Source organism: Fusarium fujikuroi, chromosome FFUJ_chr10 (assembly GCF_900079805.1).
Source record: "Fusarium fujikuroi IMI 58289 draft genome, chromosome FFUJ_chr10".
In the NCBI taxonomy this organism is placed as follows: domain Eukaryota; kingdom Fungi; phylum Ascomycota; class Sordariomycetes; order Hypocreales; family Nectriaceae; genus Fusarium; species Fusarium fujikuroi.
Window position 1 is genome coordinate 507,724 of NC_036631.1, and position 15,834 is coordinate 523,557.

A 15,834-nucleotide genomic window follows, 5' to 3' on the forward strand; every position below is an offset into this window, starting at 1 on the left:
GCTGCAGCACATCTCGCCGAATCTCCGATGCCGTTGTAAGGGGCGGGCTTAGAATTCGACTACCCCCCAATCACAGTTCACCGGACCCTTGGCACATCATGATCTTCTGATTGTGAAGCCACAACGGGTTCAGCAGCCCCAAGAACCCGCTCTTGTATACGAGTGTACTGGTCGCCGCAATAGGGCATAAACAGAGAGCTGCTACCCAGCTACGATTCGTCTTCCGTGGCCATCAACTATCGATTCACGTGATAGTTTGTCAGTAAGATTCATTCACCAATCAAAAGACAGCTAAGGTAGCTCAAAATCGATGTCCAACTTGGTACCTACAGTCTGGACTGGTCAGCATTGGACCTAAGGCCACTAAAAAAGATGGCTTCCGTGGGATCAGATAGCCCCCTTTAGTACCTGTTTCCGAAATTCCCGCTGGATTCTTTCTCTCCTTGAAGCGGACGAACAAGCGGGGGAGGGGTCGTGGCTCGCAGCTCCGGATCTGCACCCACTTCCCGGGGGTGAGCCGATGTCGTATGGGAGACTTGAGGGTGAATCCAACAGTGCTTTGCAGTGTGTAAGGCTGTTCGCTAGCAAGGTAAATATTTCCCCTGCGGAGATTTCTTCCTTTTGTTTTGTAACCCTCTGTTGGAAGTAGATTGCCCCTTTTCAATGATCCTTCTTACATGGCTAGGCCAACGTGGGTCTCTATTCGGTAACTCGAGATAGAGGCCCCGATTCTTAATGTACCATGATCGTCACCACCATCACAGCTTCTAGTTTTCCAAAGTTTGCTGTATAGATAATTCTTGGCTACTTAATAGCGACTAGCTGAAACTTGCCCGACTCTTTGATCTGCTGCCTGATTTGGCAATATCGATACACACACGGGCTAATGAAAATCAGTAATTGGCCGCTGGAGGTTCTCTTCTTCTCAACACAGCTAGTTATTACTTAAGGTGCTTAGTAGGGAGCTTGCGTAAGTAGCTGATACTCCAACGTATAGAGAACACTATACGAGCATACATCCGCTGAGTTGGGATGCAATGCCCTTTTTCTTGCGATCCTATTCGCCATATGTCCACACCAACCACTACACCAAGCTATTCACTTACACATTCAAGAATCCTCATCAGTAGGTCTGCCACATATTATAGCTCAATCATGTATTCCGAGATGATTTGAGCTGAGGCTAAGAGTACACCAAGGCCTCTCTCATATCCAATAGTGCTCATTCTCACAGTAAATGTTACATTTTCACCAGCTGGATCAACACACCGAAGATACGATGCAGGTTCCGAGTCCCGAACCCGACCTCTTCCTGCCTCTTCTCTTTATCTGCCTCATCCTAGTGTGTATACTTTGCACTAGTTGCTTGATCCTCGTCATCTTTGTGTTCAGACTCACCATTCACGCCCAGCGAAGTCTACCAATCGAAGCTAAGGAGCAGAAAGACATTACGAAGGGAAAGGTGAAGGAGAAGGTCAAAGAGGAGGTCGAAAAAAGTATAAAGAAGCTGACTGACCCCGTCCAAGACCTCCTTCATTCAGCACAAGATCATCTCAAGCATCCCAAGAGCCCTTTCACACAGCAACCAATCTCTCAATACTTCCATTCGGATCCTCCCTCAGCCAATATGTCTCATATCCAGGTAGCCTCGGCCCTTATCTTGTGACTCTACTGAGAGCTATATACTGACGACCTGATCATAGAACATGGTCGCTGTTGCGCAGAATGACGGCAACACCATTCTGTTCCAAGTCAACAAAAACTACGAGATCATCTTCTATGAGAGTCGCACCCCCAGTGAAAGAATCCCCAGGAAGAAGTATGACATGAACACCCTCAAGATCAAGGGAAAGCCTATCAAGGTCAACCCAAAGTTGCCCACTATCTCGGCTGTCGCATTCACCCACCCCGAGTCTTGCGGCGGCAGACCTCAGGTAAAAGCCACTTCGTAACCTATATATACCTCTTTACTGACCCTGTAACCAAAAAGGTCCGAGTCTATTATGTCGACAGAGACAACCTCTTCCTTCGTGAGATCATCCGTATTGGTGACAAGGATGAAGATTGGAACGACGGCTTGGATTTCAATGACAAAGACTACAGCATTTGCGAAGTGAGCGGTCTGGCTGCCAACGTTTTTCAGTCTTCTGGTGACAAGAAGAGCTTCCAGATCAAGGTTTACTACCAGCGGGACGACAAGGACGAGTTCGCGGATGTTTCGTACAGTGTCGTGGGTGTTAGTGATGAGTGGAGCACTCGACCCAACGTCACCGAAGCCTAAGTGACAATCCCTGATCGAACTGTGCTGAGACACGACGCTGATGCTGGGGCATCGGGCTTGTAGTAACGGAGGGACAGTACATATTGGACCTGTGACTATGGCATCACACTTATAGCTATGATAGTTAAATTTGATCATTCCTTGACTCCACTTGATGACTTCGTGCATTACTTTAATACTTTTGGTGATAACAAATCCGACAATACTCCAGTTTAGGAGGAGGAGTATTCAGAAGCCCAGAGCGCAAATAAACCGGGAGTGCTCATTTGTCTCAATAGACTGCGCCTATAGTTCAGCTCTTTTCGCCGTTTGTGAATGGCAAGGTGTGTCATGGCTGCTTACCGATGGCTCAGAAGCTGCCCAGTCTGCCCTATAGGGCTGCGGCATAGGTCTTCTCAGGATGCCGCAAACTGTGACGTCAGCATGGAGAACTACGGACATGTACGTCAGTGACATGGGGAATGCTAAATGCCGTAATCTCTCGGCACATCAAAAGAGATCGCTAGGTACAATGGATCTGGCACGCGTGGCGATGTATCGGGGCGGCCAATCAGCGGAGATCCGGAAGCCTCACCTGGAAAGGGGGCATACAGGCTGAGGGTGGTATTTCACTGACAGGTCTTACTCGAAAGAGTTCAGTTTCATGCCAAGACCTGTCGTGAGATGAATCGAGCATACTATCGATCTTCACTAGAGATGGGTTGTCCGAATCTCCCAAATCATTGGCTGCAGGGACCTCGTTCCCGTCGTTGATGACTACCGACAACGGGGTTTGAGAGATGTGTCCTCGGCGCGCTAATGCTGTAGAATTAGTTATATAACACCCATGGGGGCCCTCAGCCCTTTCCTCTTCTTAATCAACCATCCATCTTGACCTTTTTTGGTTTCAGGTGGCGGCGGTGCTGACGATGTGAATTCTTGTCTATGTCACTTCCGGAGAAACATACACGCATCATACCAATGCTATTCATTTAGTGTCTCACCGGCATTGCCGTTGATCACCACCACAGTACCCGATGATCTCGCCCATCACCAAAAGTCTGCCCTGAACCACTGATCTAAAAATCTCTTCAGCCTCTGTCATCAACTGCGGCCATGCGGCGCCGCAAATGGTCCACTTGCGGCACTCGGGCGGAACCGTGAGCGGAAGCTGCGGCGAGTGCGGCATCATGACCAAGGGTTTCGCTGCGGCGTAAGCATCCCGACTTTGAATAATCATGCGACAACATGACATGAGGAATCCGTTTCGTAGCGGCTTTGCCCGGTAAAATTTGCAGACTTGATACCTTTATATAAACATGCTTGCCAGGAGTCTGTAGTGGGACATATCATCCATACATCATACACACATTACATTACCTACCCATTGGAGCTTATCCTTATCTCTTATCTCTTATCACACTTCTTATCGCTTATCGCCATCACCAATCATGAAGATTCTCACCAAGCAAGAAGAAGAGGCCCACTACGCTGAAGTCGTCAAGGGCGGCCTCATCGGCGGAACACTCTTCCTTGGTCTCGGTCTTGGAGGTGTATACTACGCATCAAAGCGCTACCCAACCTTCCGAGGCCTTACCCTCCCTTTCAGAGCTTTCCTTGTCACATCAACGGGTACATTCGGTGCCATCGTCAATGCAGAGCGATGGAGTATCGCATATCAGATCGCTCAAGATCCTAAGCGCAACTACCAAGATCAAGCAGCGCGCACAGCACAGCTCATTCGAGAAAATGAGTCAGCATATGAGCGCTTCAAGTCATATGCCAAGGAAAACCGATATCAGATTGTTTTCGCCTCGTGGTTGGCGTCAATGGGTATTGCGTTTGCAATTGTCAGTCGACAGCCTATGAACACTGCGAACAAGGTTGTGCAGGCTCGTGTGTATGCGCAGGGCTTGACGCTGGCTGTGTTGTTGGTGTCTGCAATTTTTGAGGTCAACGATCTCAAGAACGGGGATAGCAGATGGCAGACCGTTCGGTACGTCGACCCCAATGATCCTACAAAGATCATTGAGAAGAAGGTCCACAAGGAGGAGTATGAGGGTCAAGACCTCTGGAAGGGTAAGCTGCTTACTACGATTGATCTTGAGCTTTGCTAACATTTCACAGATATGGTCGCTGCTGAAGAGCGAAGACTTGCAGCCAAGAAGCAAGCTTCTGGACATTAAATGGGATGAAGATCATTGAACGATCATTAATTTGTATCAAAATTGCATTGGGTTGTTTTGGAGTGAGATATCAGGTCAGGTTATAGATCGAACGGCGCATTTTCTTTTGTTGTATAGATGAAGCATTAACATGGACGTGGAATGGAAATACCAGAATGACAACTTTATACTCTTATTGCAATCCAAGGGTAATGATTCTCAAGCCTGTACTAAGACAGGTCTTTCTGATCTTCAATTTGCATTATGAAGCAATTAATGTCTGTCAATCAAGTCACATATGAGATGACAAAATTGGGACTGTCATCTCATCGCTTCAAAGTCCCGTTCACATTGCAAGCGCAACAGACATCACAGACTCATAATTGAAACCATTCAACATTCGCATTACATTAAATACTATCATCAATCTTCCTTATGCGAAGGATTATATCCCCATAATCTCTTCCTCTCAGGTCCCCACCACTTGGACACAGCATCAGCCTCAGCAGCCCACTGCGAAGCCTCGTCTCCAAATTTACTTCGAACAGCATATGTCAACTGCTCAAGAGTCCACTTCTCAAGTGGCTTCTTCTCTAACGGATCGTTCTTGAGATCCGTGAATCTATATTGTGTAGAGTCATCAAGCGGGATAACAATTCGCCATGGTGCATCTGCAGATGTCATTGACAACATGCTGGCTCCTCCATTGATGATGCCAAAGTTCCAGGCGCGGCGGCCGTTGTGGGTGGTTTTATAAGGGCGGATGAGGGATTGGCCCTCGTAGTCGTGGATGAGGTCCTCAGCGGCGTTCTGGTCTTTTTCGTTGAGGGAGCCTGTGTTGATGAGAAGGTCGAGGATTGTGGGGAGGATGGAGAGGGATGTTGCGTTGGCGTTGTATTGAACGCGGGGAATGTGAGGATGGCGGAATGTGATGGGGACTCGGAAGTTGCTAACGTGGCCGTTCTCATAGGTTCCAGTCTTGGACTTCTGATCCTCCTTGAAAGCCTGTCCATGATCGCCAACAAACACGACCAACGTCTCGTTCGTAAGACCGTGGTTATCGAATGTCTGAAGCAACTCGCCCAGCCAAGCGTCGGTGAATCTCATCGCGTTGAGATAGTCGTTGAACTCCGAGTGCCAGCCCATCTTGCCCTCGGTGTTGAGAAAGTCGGTCTTCTCGAATGACTTCGGTACGCCCCAGGGATGATGTGTCGTGCTGGTGAAGTGAGAGAAGAACATACGCTTGCCCTTCTCCTTGACCTCCTTCAGGTAATCTTCAATGTGGCCCTTGAGAGTCGTCTCAGGGAAACCGAAATAGTTAATCTCCTCGAGTTCCTCGCCCTTCTTGCGGTCATCTTCAAGACGACTTCGTGTAACGATATGCTCAAAACCGATCTTGTCGTCGAACTTGTCCTGGCGATCATAACCATCGGTGATAGACTGGAAGAAAGCGGGGTACCACTGCTGTTCCAAGAAATCTTTAGACTTCTTGGACTTCTTTTCATCCTTGAGTTTGTTGAAGAGATTGAACACCTGAGGAATACAAGCCTGGTACGCATCTGTCTCCGACTCCTCAAAGCCATCGACAGGCATGGACCAAGCGCCACAGTGGATAGCAGCCATGCTCTTGAACGACAACGAAGATGTTGTGAAACCGCCGACAACGTTGATGCCTCCGTACCCCTCCTGCGCTGTATCGTTCCACTGCGGGATAGCCACGTGTTCGAAATCCGAGCCATCCTTTCTCTTCCAGTTTCCTGACTTGCCGGTGAGTCTCTCGGCGACGGGGCTCATGCGAGAGAGCTTCTCATTGATCTCGTCGATGTCTTCACCCTTGTGCGACTTGACCATGAGCTTGTGATAGTCGGAGCCCTGCTGCAGAGGGAAGAGTTCTTCGCGGTAGCTCTCCATCATGATCAATGCCACGTGCTTGATCTTGACGTCGCCGCCCTTGAGAGTGTCGCGGATAACGTCAATGATGTCGGTGTCGAGGTTGGAGATCTTCAGGGGGTCGAGGACGGGGTTGTAGAAAGTACCGTCGGCTTTGGGAACTTCGCAGGCGTTGCTAGGGCTTGCTGCAGGCTCGTCATCCGTGGTCTTGTTGGGCTTTGTGAGCCACTTGGAGAAACCGGCGGGGATGTCGCTGGGTAACCATTCAGGGATGGTGTCTCTGTACTTTCGTGCAGCGTCGCCGTCGTTGCCTGGTGTCCAACCGGGAAAACGTCCATTGGGCTCCTCCCAATTATCGGGAGTGATGAGATCAGGCAGAGGCCATCCACCTTCGACATTGTTACACAGCTTGGCCGGAGACTTGAACATTTCGAGCATCGCGGCGGGGAGAGTCATGGACATCATGGTGTATGGAGCGGCAGGTCGGAGAGTCGTTGTGAGGAATAGGAAGACGGAAATGAGGGCCAGAATGATCCATGTTCGAGGTCTCGTTCGAGATTCTTCGTGAGTATCGGGGATGAGTCGTGCGCCTTCTTTGGCGCCCTCGAGGTCTTCGTCAAGTTCGCTGTCGGAGTCATAAGCTAGTGACTGAGGGGATCGACCGTTTCTGTGTCGGAACCACTGCCAAGCTGAGTTATTGTTAGTATTAATTGACGATGATTGAGAGAGTGATGTACCATGTACAACAGGCATTCCAACCGTTGCAATTAATGAACCGACAGCCCTGTAGAGAAACCACTTCGCAACCCAAGCCACGACGACGATGAGAGCACCCGCCGCAAGGACAGAGTTGAGCCCACTAAGAAGAATCTTCATTCCATCTTTATCGCCAGCGTAGCTCAACGCCTCAGACCATTTAACCTCATTGCCCGTCGAATAAAAGAAGCCCAGTTGTGAAGCCGATGCGCCGAGAAGAATAAATCTGCAGTTATTAGCAGCGGTCGATCGAAGCTGACGAGATGACATACGAGAAGATGCAACCCAAAACACAAGCTCCAACAGAGAAAAGGCCCTTCTGCTGCCGCAGCGCCAGGCGCGACAGGCAAATGACTAAAACATCAGGAAGTAAAAGCGAGGGCAGGAAAAGGACGAAAGCGCCGGGAGAGATTGTCTTGGCGTGGATGGAAAGGTGGACCAGTTTAGTAAACGTCAATGAAACAAATATCGTCGAAAAACAAAAGGGAACGAGTGTCGCAAACATGATGATTGCTCTCCAGTTGAGACAAGAGAACGAACGAAAAATTAAAAAAATAGATGAATATTCCATGAGAAGAGGTTCGAGAAAGAGGACAAGAGAGGAGAAAAAAGGGAGCCTCAAGAGCAGAGCAGAAAAGGATCCGAGGTTGTTAAAAAAGGATCACGGTCGTAAAATCTTACATTGGCCCCCCCTAACTAAAATAAAAAGGTCACTAAAACATCAAGCTAAATGTGGAATTAACAGTAAAAACAGCAACTGCTCGCGTGTTGTGTGTGCCACAGCGCATCAGGCTCAGCCCAGATTAAATCTGCTACGTAACATGGAATAACCATGACTTGTTCATTAGCTGAATACGGACAATTTACCAACCCCTGGCGTCGGTCACTTCTGCATTGGTTGGGGATCCATGTAGGGCTAGACGGGTGTCACTAGAACTCGTTGGCCAGTGGCGGTTTCAAGGCTCGTATTTTCTCATCTGCCAATTCAATCTGACTAAACGGCTCCGACTAACCGGACGCTTCCCTGCATCTAATTGGTCAACCAAAGGGGGGACGCAGAGTAAAATTAAACAGCACGGCACAGGTTTGTCGCCAAGCTAAACAGATTCGAGCCGGTGCTGTAGGGGAGTTACGCTTCAGCGAGTAAGAAGGTCACGCGACAATGCAAGGAATGGGCTATTCTGTCTGAGCGCTTGCTTTTTTGCAAAAGTCTCGTTCAATTTGAAGTGATGAGCTCGTTTGATGATGAGGGGCCGCGATGGCTTGAACGAGGCGTCGATAGTGTGCGGCCCAACAAGTCTCCTTGCTGACGGCATGTTGATCAACAACAAATCAGCACATGCAGAAAACAATGCATTTCTCTGCATGAGGACATGAAATTGGTTGCAACACCGGTACATGCAATTCTCTCAGCTTCTTCCCCAGAAAAAAAGAAACCTTGCATGGCCCGGTGTCGTCGGGCAAAAAAAGTTCCCCCCCCCCCCCTTTATTCCCAGGCTGACCAGCAGTAAAAAAAAGCCGCTTAGCCGACTCTTCCCATTTTTAGCTCCCCCCTTGACCAATGTTAATGGGGTCGAACCATTCAATCATGGAACAGTTTAATTTCACGCTAGGCTGCGCCATTATTCCTTCTCCAGGCGGAAACACTGGCGCTTTTTCTGCAGAATATTACACGATGACTGCTTTAGTGCGCAAGGCGCCTTGGTTTTTTCTTGGCTTACCCCTGAGTATAGTGGTCGATCGATCTCTTGGCGAGCGTGGAGAAGTTGTTTTGGTCTGGACAATGGCCTTGTTGACCCCATGCAAAGAGGGGGGGAAAGGGGATCTCTTTCAGCTTTGACTCGCTGTCGCGTGTCTCTTGTGTTTGGTGGGCTCGTAAGAAGAGCTGCTTCTTGAAATGAGGTTTCACTTTGCCCTTGAGGAATGGATTTGCTGCAGGGTTGACACTGACGCCTCCAAGGCCATTAAGTTCGACCCGCGGACTCCATGAGAATCTACCCACTAAATTCTCCATTTGCTGACTGTTACAGCGGCCAGCCAGCGACGCCTCTGCCTGAAGTTTCCCGCTGAGTAGCCAGAGTGACCAGTAAAAGCTTAAATATTCATCAGCACAACGACGCGCACCACAGGTAAAAGCTCTGCAGATCTGGTTATTCTTAGGTGACGAGGAATCAGGCACCGACATGTCTCTGGTGTTTTTACTCGCTGCTTTTTTCACAAGGAAATACATAAGCAAGGATGCAGATTAGCCATACGAGAAGGGAATTGAGCCGCCCTAGCCGAGGTGGTCAGAAACTGGCTCAGCATCTGACATTCCAATTCAGGACGTAATCCTTCAACCAATTTTCTGTGGCTGTCCAGTGAAGGACTTTTGCTCGCGTGACTACGCCGCTATGCATTGCCTACTCTTTTTTTTCAATGATCGACGCTTGTGCACAAAAATCAAGGAAATAATGAATTCACAATGTGGCTGCTGCACGTTTACGTGTCAAAATTATCCCCTGGCCTACGAATCAAGGTTACCGGCACTTCTGCCAACGTCATTGTGTCTGTTCCCCGGATTTTTCCACGGTGATAGCCACAGTGGCGTCCGGTTACCCGGCACAGCGGCCCAGCCACTGGAGCTTTTTTTTAATGCGGTTGCTTCCAAGATCTACGGGAGTGCTGTCAGATTGATTGACAGTTTTACTTGGTTTAAAAGTTTGTTCGAGATGGTGTTTAGTTGCTATGGTTCTTACGCGGATTTCCCACTTTTCATGGCAGTGTTTATCGTCTGATTCTGCCTGAAGGATTTGGGAGCCTGGATTGGATCGTAATTCTGAGACATCTATTTTGAGATGTCGGTAGTGGAATTGGTTAGGGTCGGTACTATCGGGGTACTCTCCCTTTCCGTGGTTCTGGAAGTTCCGCTAAGGGTTCTAGACATATAGCGGTTCTTTCCGTTGAATTCCAAGTGACACCTCGGCTCATACAATTGTATCAGTTTGAAAGGTTCATTTCGAAGCTAATGCTGCATCCAGTCGTTCAGCTGAATCTTACGGTGCCAAGTATGCGAGTATATAGCCGAGCGATTCGTCATTCCGCTACGAAACCGTCGATGCTCGTCTATACGGCACTGGTCAGTAGTGTCTTAGGGTGCCGTATAACCTTATCTAAGGCATTGAGGCTCCGCAATACTCAAGAGATACCTCTGTTGAGACTATAATGGATTGTTTTCAGCACTTACGGAGCAGAAACTTACACACTATGTTGCTAGAATAGAAAAAGTCTTTTTTCGGCGACAAACATTGAGTAGGTGCCAAATACCGGTTACTTTCTCATTCGACGTTTGAATAAACAATGGACACGCTTGCTTAGTTCAATCAGCAAGGGCATCATTAGTGAGACTCTGACGCAGGCTTTCGGAAAGCTCGTTGTTCCTGCTATCTGCGATGAGAGTGTCCTAATTCACTGTGTATCATCCTCGGACACGCAATTTCACAATCGATGGTTGAGAATCTGTCGCCAGTATGGCATCATGAGGAAGTGGAGATAGCCGTGGAAATCATGCGCTGTGTATGGCTCAATATGGTTGCATCGCCAGTGAAATGTTACAATGGCGGGGTTAAAGAACGTCAACACCCAAGATAAAGCCTTCATGGCTAGTTATTCTTCAACTTGACTCTCATCAAATCCTATTGTAAAGCACACATCGATTGACAACATCAACATGGCCATTCAGAAAGTCGCAGTCGTTGGAGTGAGTCATTTACCCTGGAGGTCATGAGCAACGGACTAACCTCGCCAGGGCTCCGGTCTCATTGGATCAAAAATCGTAGACAGCCTCCTCAAAGCTGGCTTTGAAGTCACAGCTATCACCAGAAATGAGTCCTCTGCAATCTTTCCCGATAAAGTGATCGTGAAGCGTGTCGATATCACTTCAGTCGACTCCGTCAAGGAAGCCCTGGCCGGCCAGGATGCCGTAGTATCAGCCACCGCAACAGCTGCTGCTGGAAGCCAGAAGGTCATCATCGACGCAGCTATCGCAGCAAAGGTCCCAAGATTCATTCCCTCCGAGTTTGGCATTCCGTCTCGTCAGAACCGAGATACCAAGATTGGAAAGATTCTCGGTGCGAAAATTCAAAACACTGACTACTTGATTGAGCTTGCCGAGAAGCATCATTGGTTCTCTTGGACTGGCCTTTCTAACGGATTGTTCCTTGATTCGGTATGTTATCGACCTTCGTTTGAGACGGTAGCGTTTTCTGACTGCGTTGTAGGGCCTCAAAAGTGATAGGGGATTCATCAACATCAGGGATCGCAAGATTCGCATCACCGACTCAGGCAATGAGCCCTATTCCACAACATCACTCGCCTTCGTCGGCGAAGCTGTCGTTGCTATCCTGAAAAAGCCAGAAGAGACCAAGAACAAGTACCTCAACATCGCTGGTGTTACGACAACTCAGAATGAAGTCCTGAAGATCGTCGAGAAGCTCACTGGTGACAAGTTTGAGGTTTCTCATGTCACTGGCGCTGAGCAGGAGAAGATTGGAGACGAGAAGATTGCCAAAGGAGACTTTAGTGCCTTTGGCAATTATCTCGAGAAGTTCTTGTTTGCCGATGGTGCTGGCCACGCGCTGAAGGGTGATGAGAATGCGATTGGGTTACTTGGGCTGAAGGAGGAGAATCTCGAGGAGGTCATCAAGAGTGTCGTAGCTGAGATCAAGTAGACTACATCCAGTCTAGAGGAGAATGCGATTTGAGTATCTACTTCATGCATGATTGTCGAATGTGCATAAGCAACAAATAATTGGTCTATTTGTAGCCACAGGCATTGCTATGTCTAGTTCTTAACGGAGGAGTCAAGGAAGCGAATGGCGTTTCTCAAACTCTCGATATTGGGAATCCCATCCGCCTCCCCCTTCTCGACATCAACATTTCCGATTCTACCATCGAATCCATGCTCCGCATCCTCCGGAAAGTCCTTTTCAACCTCAACACCCGCTTCACGAAGCTTCTTCTCAGCTACGATACTGCAGTCCACTGTAACAGCAGAGTCGTTGACGCCGTGGAGCAAGAACGTGCGGGGAATCTTGGCAAGATCACCGAAAGAAAGAGGAAACAACCGTCGGTGTTCTTCGGGGATGGCATCAATGCCCTTGCTGGCGATTTCGCGGCTTAGGCCTTCAACACCGGTCATGTAGTCAGGGAAGAGGGCGTCGATGTGAAGAGCTGACGCAACTTGGAATCGTGGGTCTTGCTGGAAGTTCTCGGGCGGGGGATACCCAGATATGGCCTTTCGATCATCGTTTTCCTTCGTCCTCGGAAACTGGCTCAACACCGACGTGGTATCGAAAGGCGGTGCGCCCCAGATATTCGTCCCAGGAGTCGTATATCTCGGACCAGCTGCATCAAGCATTCCGTAGATGAGCAACAGCGCATCTGGTTTGTGTTCAACGGCATTTGCAGTCGTCAGTGCGAGATAACCACCAGCGCTAGAACCAGCCAGCAAGACAGGTCCAATAGGGCGTCCAATCGCGTCAGAGAGTGACGAGCGCACCCATTTGTACGCATCGATGGAATCGTCAAGCGATGCATGGGCGGTAGATTCTGGGACAAGACGATAGTCAGGGCTCGCGAAGATCCATTTCCGCGTGGTCACAGCGTTGACCAGCCAGTATGGGGCAAAACTGTATCTGTCCCCAACAATCTACGCACATGTTAGAAACATTTCCATCAAGGCTAAACCAGACCTACGAGAAATCCACCATGGATGTGAATGAGAACAGTCGTCGGGGAATCATCGGCTTCTTCCGGGTACACGACATCAAGAACGATGTCGCCATGGGGGGTAGATTTGTATGGGATGGTCTTGTACGTGTAGCCTCTGAGGCTGGAGAAAAGAGATGTGGCCATTCTTAGGAGTTCCAGGACGTATTTTGATGTTTGGCTCTAGCAATTGATCGTTGATGAAGATATAGAGGTTTTAAATACGAGTGGTGAGGAGCTCTGATTGATCGCAGGTAAATGCGCGCGCGCTCGGGGAAGCTCGGTGTTCCCCCGCACCCCGACGCCAGATTACGTGACGCCCATCCCACTTGAATAGCCCAGCGGCATGTCACCAAGTCCAAATAACTAAGCAAACCCAGCAAAGCTTATTCCTCAAATGCCCTCTATATTTCGCTGTGACTCATATTAATTTTCGCGTTTCAGTCTTATCCCGGAGCTTAACGGACTTAAGATCCAGTCATTCTTGAGAGCGCGAGACTGAGACTGTCGGTAGTATTCCGAGGTCGTGGTTAGATTCGAAATAGACGTGGTTCCCCGGCATTATTGTTCAAGGCCATTGCGAAGAACTTCTTAGATCTTATTACTTACATCAAGTTTACGTAAATTCAACGAGAAAGTGTAGTCATTCTCGCCATATATAATCGCGGAATTGACCAAAAGAACAACAGTCTTAACGCCTCACAAGATGGCGCCGCGAAAGCCAGACGACTGGGTAGACAATGAACCGAATCACGTAAAAGAGTACCCTATCTCAGCCTTTCCAACTTCCTTCCCGCGACAGAAGATCCGACATACCAGTACACCAACGTCGTCGTCACTGAGACGAATCGTCAAGGTGAGTAGTAGCTGATACCAGTGAATTCCATTGGCGTCTTGGATGGACTTGATCTTGGTCTTGTCAATGCCAATGTCATCGATGGTGTACAGAACCTCGCCAACTTTCTCGATACCTAGCCATCGTCAGCTCCGTGGTTCCTGTAATGGGAATTTTCACTCACGTTCGTTCTCGATAGTCTCGGGTGCCTCATCCAAGCTGCATGAGTAAAGATCATGTGTATGCTTTCCATCAAAGTATTCCGAGAAGTGGGAGTAGAAACTTGTGCTGATCTCAGTGTCGTCGTCGAGGAGAGCGCCCTGTCATTCATTAGTCCAATATCCCTTCGCCAGTAATACCTGCTGGAAGCTCACCTTTGCAATCTCCCAATCCATGAAGCCAGATAGGTTTTGTTCCTTGGTCCAAGGATCGTTCCACAGCCTTCGCTTGTTCTCATCAAAGTTGAAATGAACTGCTGGATCATATGTTCGAGAGATGCTATGTCCATAGTGTCGACGACATTTCTTTTGTCTGACCATAGAACCTTCGACACCTCGCAACACAGCACCGCAGACAACAGCTGCCCAACTGGAGCTATGTTAGCTGATACCGGAGGCTTCTCATGAACGAGATACTTACGCGCCTGTCCATGGTGTTGTGAGTCGTATGTCTTGCTCAGAGCACCATTCAAGTAACCTCTCCTTGACGTAAGGCGACGAGCCAAACCCACCAACCAGACACATCGTCTTGATTATTGGCTCTTTATCTCTCTTGACTTGATCAACCTGATCCTTTACAAGCTTGAGAATGACGTCAATCACAGGGTCAAAAAGGCTCTTCATATCATCTTTGCTCAGAAGCACCCAGTTAAAGTCAGGGTCGTAGTACTTTTGCATGTCTGGAGTGACTACCAGGCTTCGCATAGGCAGAGTTAGCTTATAAGACTTCTTGCTCGGTGTATCGAGACTGAAATCTCTTTTGCGCATCTCAAATTGGTCCATGAATTGACTGCCGGGACCTACGTGCTGTGGACCCAGGCTGGTGAATGTAGTTCCGAAACGCTTTGCGAGGAGCTTGTAGAGATTGCGGTCTACGAATGTCCCGCCGCATTTACCACCTGGGAGTGTGAGTATGATCGTTCCATTTGCGGATAAGGACATTTTACCTGCTCCGATGGCAATCTCCCTCAGCTTTAGAGAAGGTGACTTTCTGACTATCTCTGATGTTGTAATGTCCTGGTCTCCTTAGCAAGATACACGGCCTTGAGTAATGTTGAACTTACGACAGTACCACCACCAAGATCACAAACCATCACGCCCGTGCCAACCTAAGCGCAGTGTAAGCATGGACTCAAAAAGTGAGATGGCACTACCTACGTCGATAAGATCTTCGACGTGATGAATGCTGGACTTCAAAGCCATATGCGCAGCCGCGTCAGGTTCTGTGATCAAGCTCAAACGATCAATAGGTCTCGACGCAAATCCAGCGTCCAAAGCTGCGGCTCTAGTTATAAGCTTCGCTCTCTCCGTCCAAGTCGCTGGAACAGTCAACCAAAAGTCAACTGGCATCTCTTCAAGGATATCCTCCCCAATCTTCTCAATGACAGCTTTCTTATACATAGAATGCATACCCTTCAGGTACTCGGTAACCACGTCTTTGGCAGTTCTGCCAGCTGGTAATCTCATAAGGCCATTTCCAGCGGCCTTGTTAAGATCAGGATCATCATACTCTGTCGCGAGTGCTTGATCGTCGAGGAGGAGCTTTGTCCATGCGTAAGTCTTCATACCAGGTTCGATTTGATAGCCCCATGCGTTCTCGTCGAGATCGGGATTCTCATCTTTGAAGGCAACCCATGATGGAGCTTTGTGGCAGTGTTCTGCGATGTGAGTTGACGAGCCGGGGTATTTTGTCCATGGATGAATGTCTTTGAAGTCTGCGGCATTGGAGAGCGCAAAACTAAGACCTGGTGTTGAGGAGATTAGCCACGGGGGTTCGTCATTGAGTTACAGTGTGCTGACCTGAATACGTTGTACCGTAGTCGATGCCGACTATCAGCTTCGTCCTATTTCTTACAGCCAGCATGATTGATGGACGTATTCCTGCTTGTGGTATTAATTGCGACGTGGAAAAGAACTGTAGTTCACTTCACTGAGGCTCTGCTATCTTGATGAAATGACTTA

At 48.6% G+C, this 15,834-nt stretch overlaps 6 protein-coding genes; 3 read left to right on the forward strand and 3 right to left on the reverse strand.

Annotated features, from left to right (window-relative positions):
* Positions 1 to 1,279: 1,279 nt before the first annotated feature.
* FFUJ_14416 (uncharacterized protein) lies at positions 1,280 to 2,281 on the forward strand (the record flags this gene model as incomplete). XM_023569190.1 has 3 exons in its annotated part: positions 1,280 to 1,642; positions 1,704 to 1,934; positions 1,991 to 2,281. 3 exons carry the CDS (start codon positions 1,280 to 1,282, stop codon positions 2,279 to 2,281), a joined length of 885 nt encoding a protein of 294 aa, XP_023436440.1.
* A 1,430-nt stretch (positions 2,282 to 3,711) lies between these two features.
* Positions 3,712 to 4,446, forward strand: FFUJ_10410 (uncharacterized protein; the record flags this gene model as incomplete). XM_023569191.1 has 2 exons in its annotated part: positions 3,712 to 4,339; positions 4,388 to 4,446. The coding sequence occupies 2 exons, from the start codon at positions 3,712 to 3,714 to the stop codon at positions 4,444 to 4,446; spliced, it is 687 nt and encodes a 228-aa protein (XP_023436441.1).
* A 402-nt stretch (positions 4,447 to 4,848) lies between these two features.
* On the reverse strand, positions 4,849 to 7,576 carry FFUJ_10411 (uncharacterized protein; the record flags this gene model as incomplete). XM_023569192.1 has 3 exons in its annotated part: positions 4,849 to 7,004; positions 7,053 to 7,297; positions 7,344 to 7,576. The coding sequence occupies 3 exons, from the start codon at positions 7,574 to 7,576 to the stop codon at positions 4,849 to 4,851; spliced, it is 2,634 nt and encodes an 877-aa protein (XP_023436442.1).
* A 3,204-nt stretch (positions 7,577 to 10,780) lies between these two features.
* Positions 10,781 to 11,780, forward strand: FFUJ_10412 (related to 2`-hydroxyisoflavone reductase; the record flags this gene model as incomplete). XM_023569193.1 has 3 exons in its annotated part: positions 10,781 to 10,810; positions 10,859 to 11,278; positions 11,331 to 11,780. 3 exons carry the CDS (start codon positions 10,781 to 10,783, stop codon positions 11,778 to 11,780), a joined length of 900 nt encoding a protein of 299 aa, XP_023436443.1.
* Positions 11,781 to 11,893: 113 nt separating this feature from the next.
* On the reverse strand, positions 11,894 to 12,966 carry FFUJ_10413 (uncharacterized protein; the record flags this gene model as incomplete). XM_023569194.1 has 2 exons in its annotated part: positions 11,894 to 12,760; positions 12,808 to 12,966. 2 exons carry the CDS (start codon positions 12,964 to 12,966, stop codon positions 11,894 to 11,896), a joined length of 1,026 nt encoding a protein of 341 aa, XP_023436444.1.
* Positions 12,967 to 13,569: 603 nt separating this feature from the next.
* FFUJ_10414 (related to hsp70 protein) lies at positions 13,570 to 15,736 on the reverse strand (the record flags this gene model as incomplete). XM_023569195.1 has 7 exons in its annotated part: positions 13,570 to 13,790; positions 13,839 to 13,974; positions 14,029 to 14,242; positions 14,294 to 14,871; positions 14,937 to 14,981; positions 15,031 to 15,617; positions 15,673 to 15,736. The coding sequence occupies 7 exons, from the start codon at positions 15,734 to 15,736 to the stop codon at positions 13,570 to 13,572; spliced, it is 1,845 nt and encodes a 614-aa protein (XP_023436445.1).
* Positions 15,737 to 15,834: the final 98 nt, after the last annotated feature.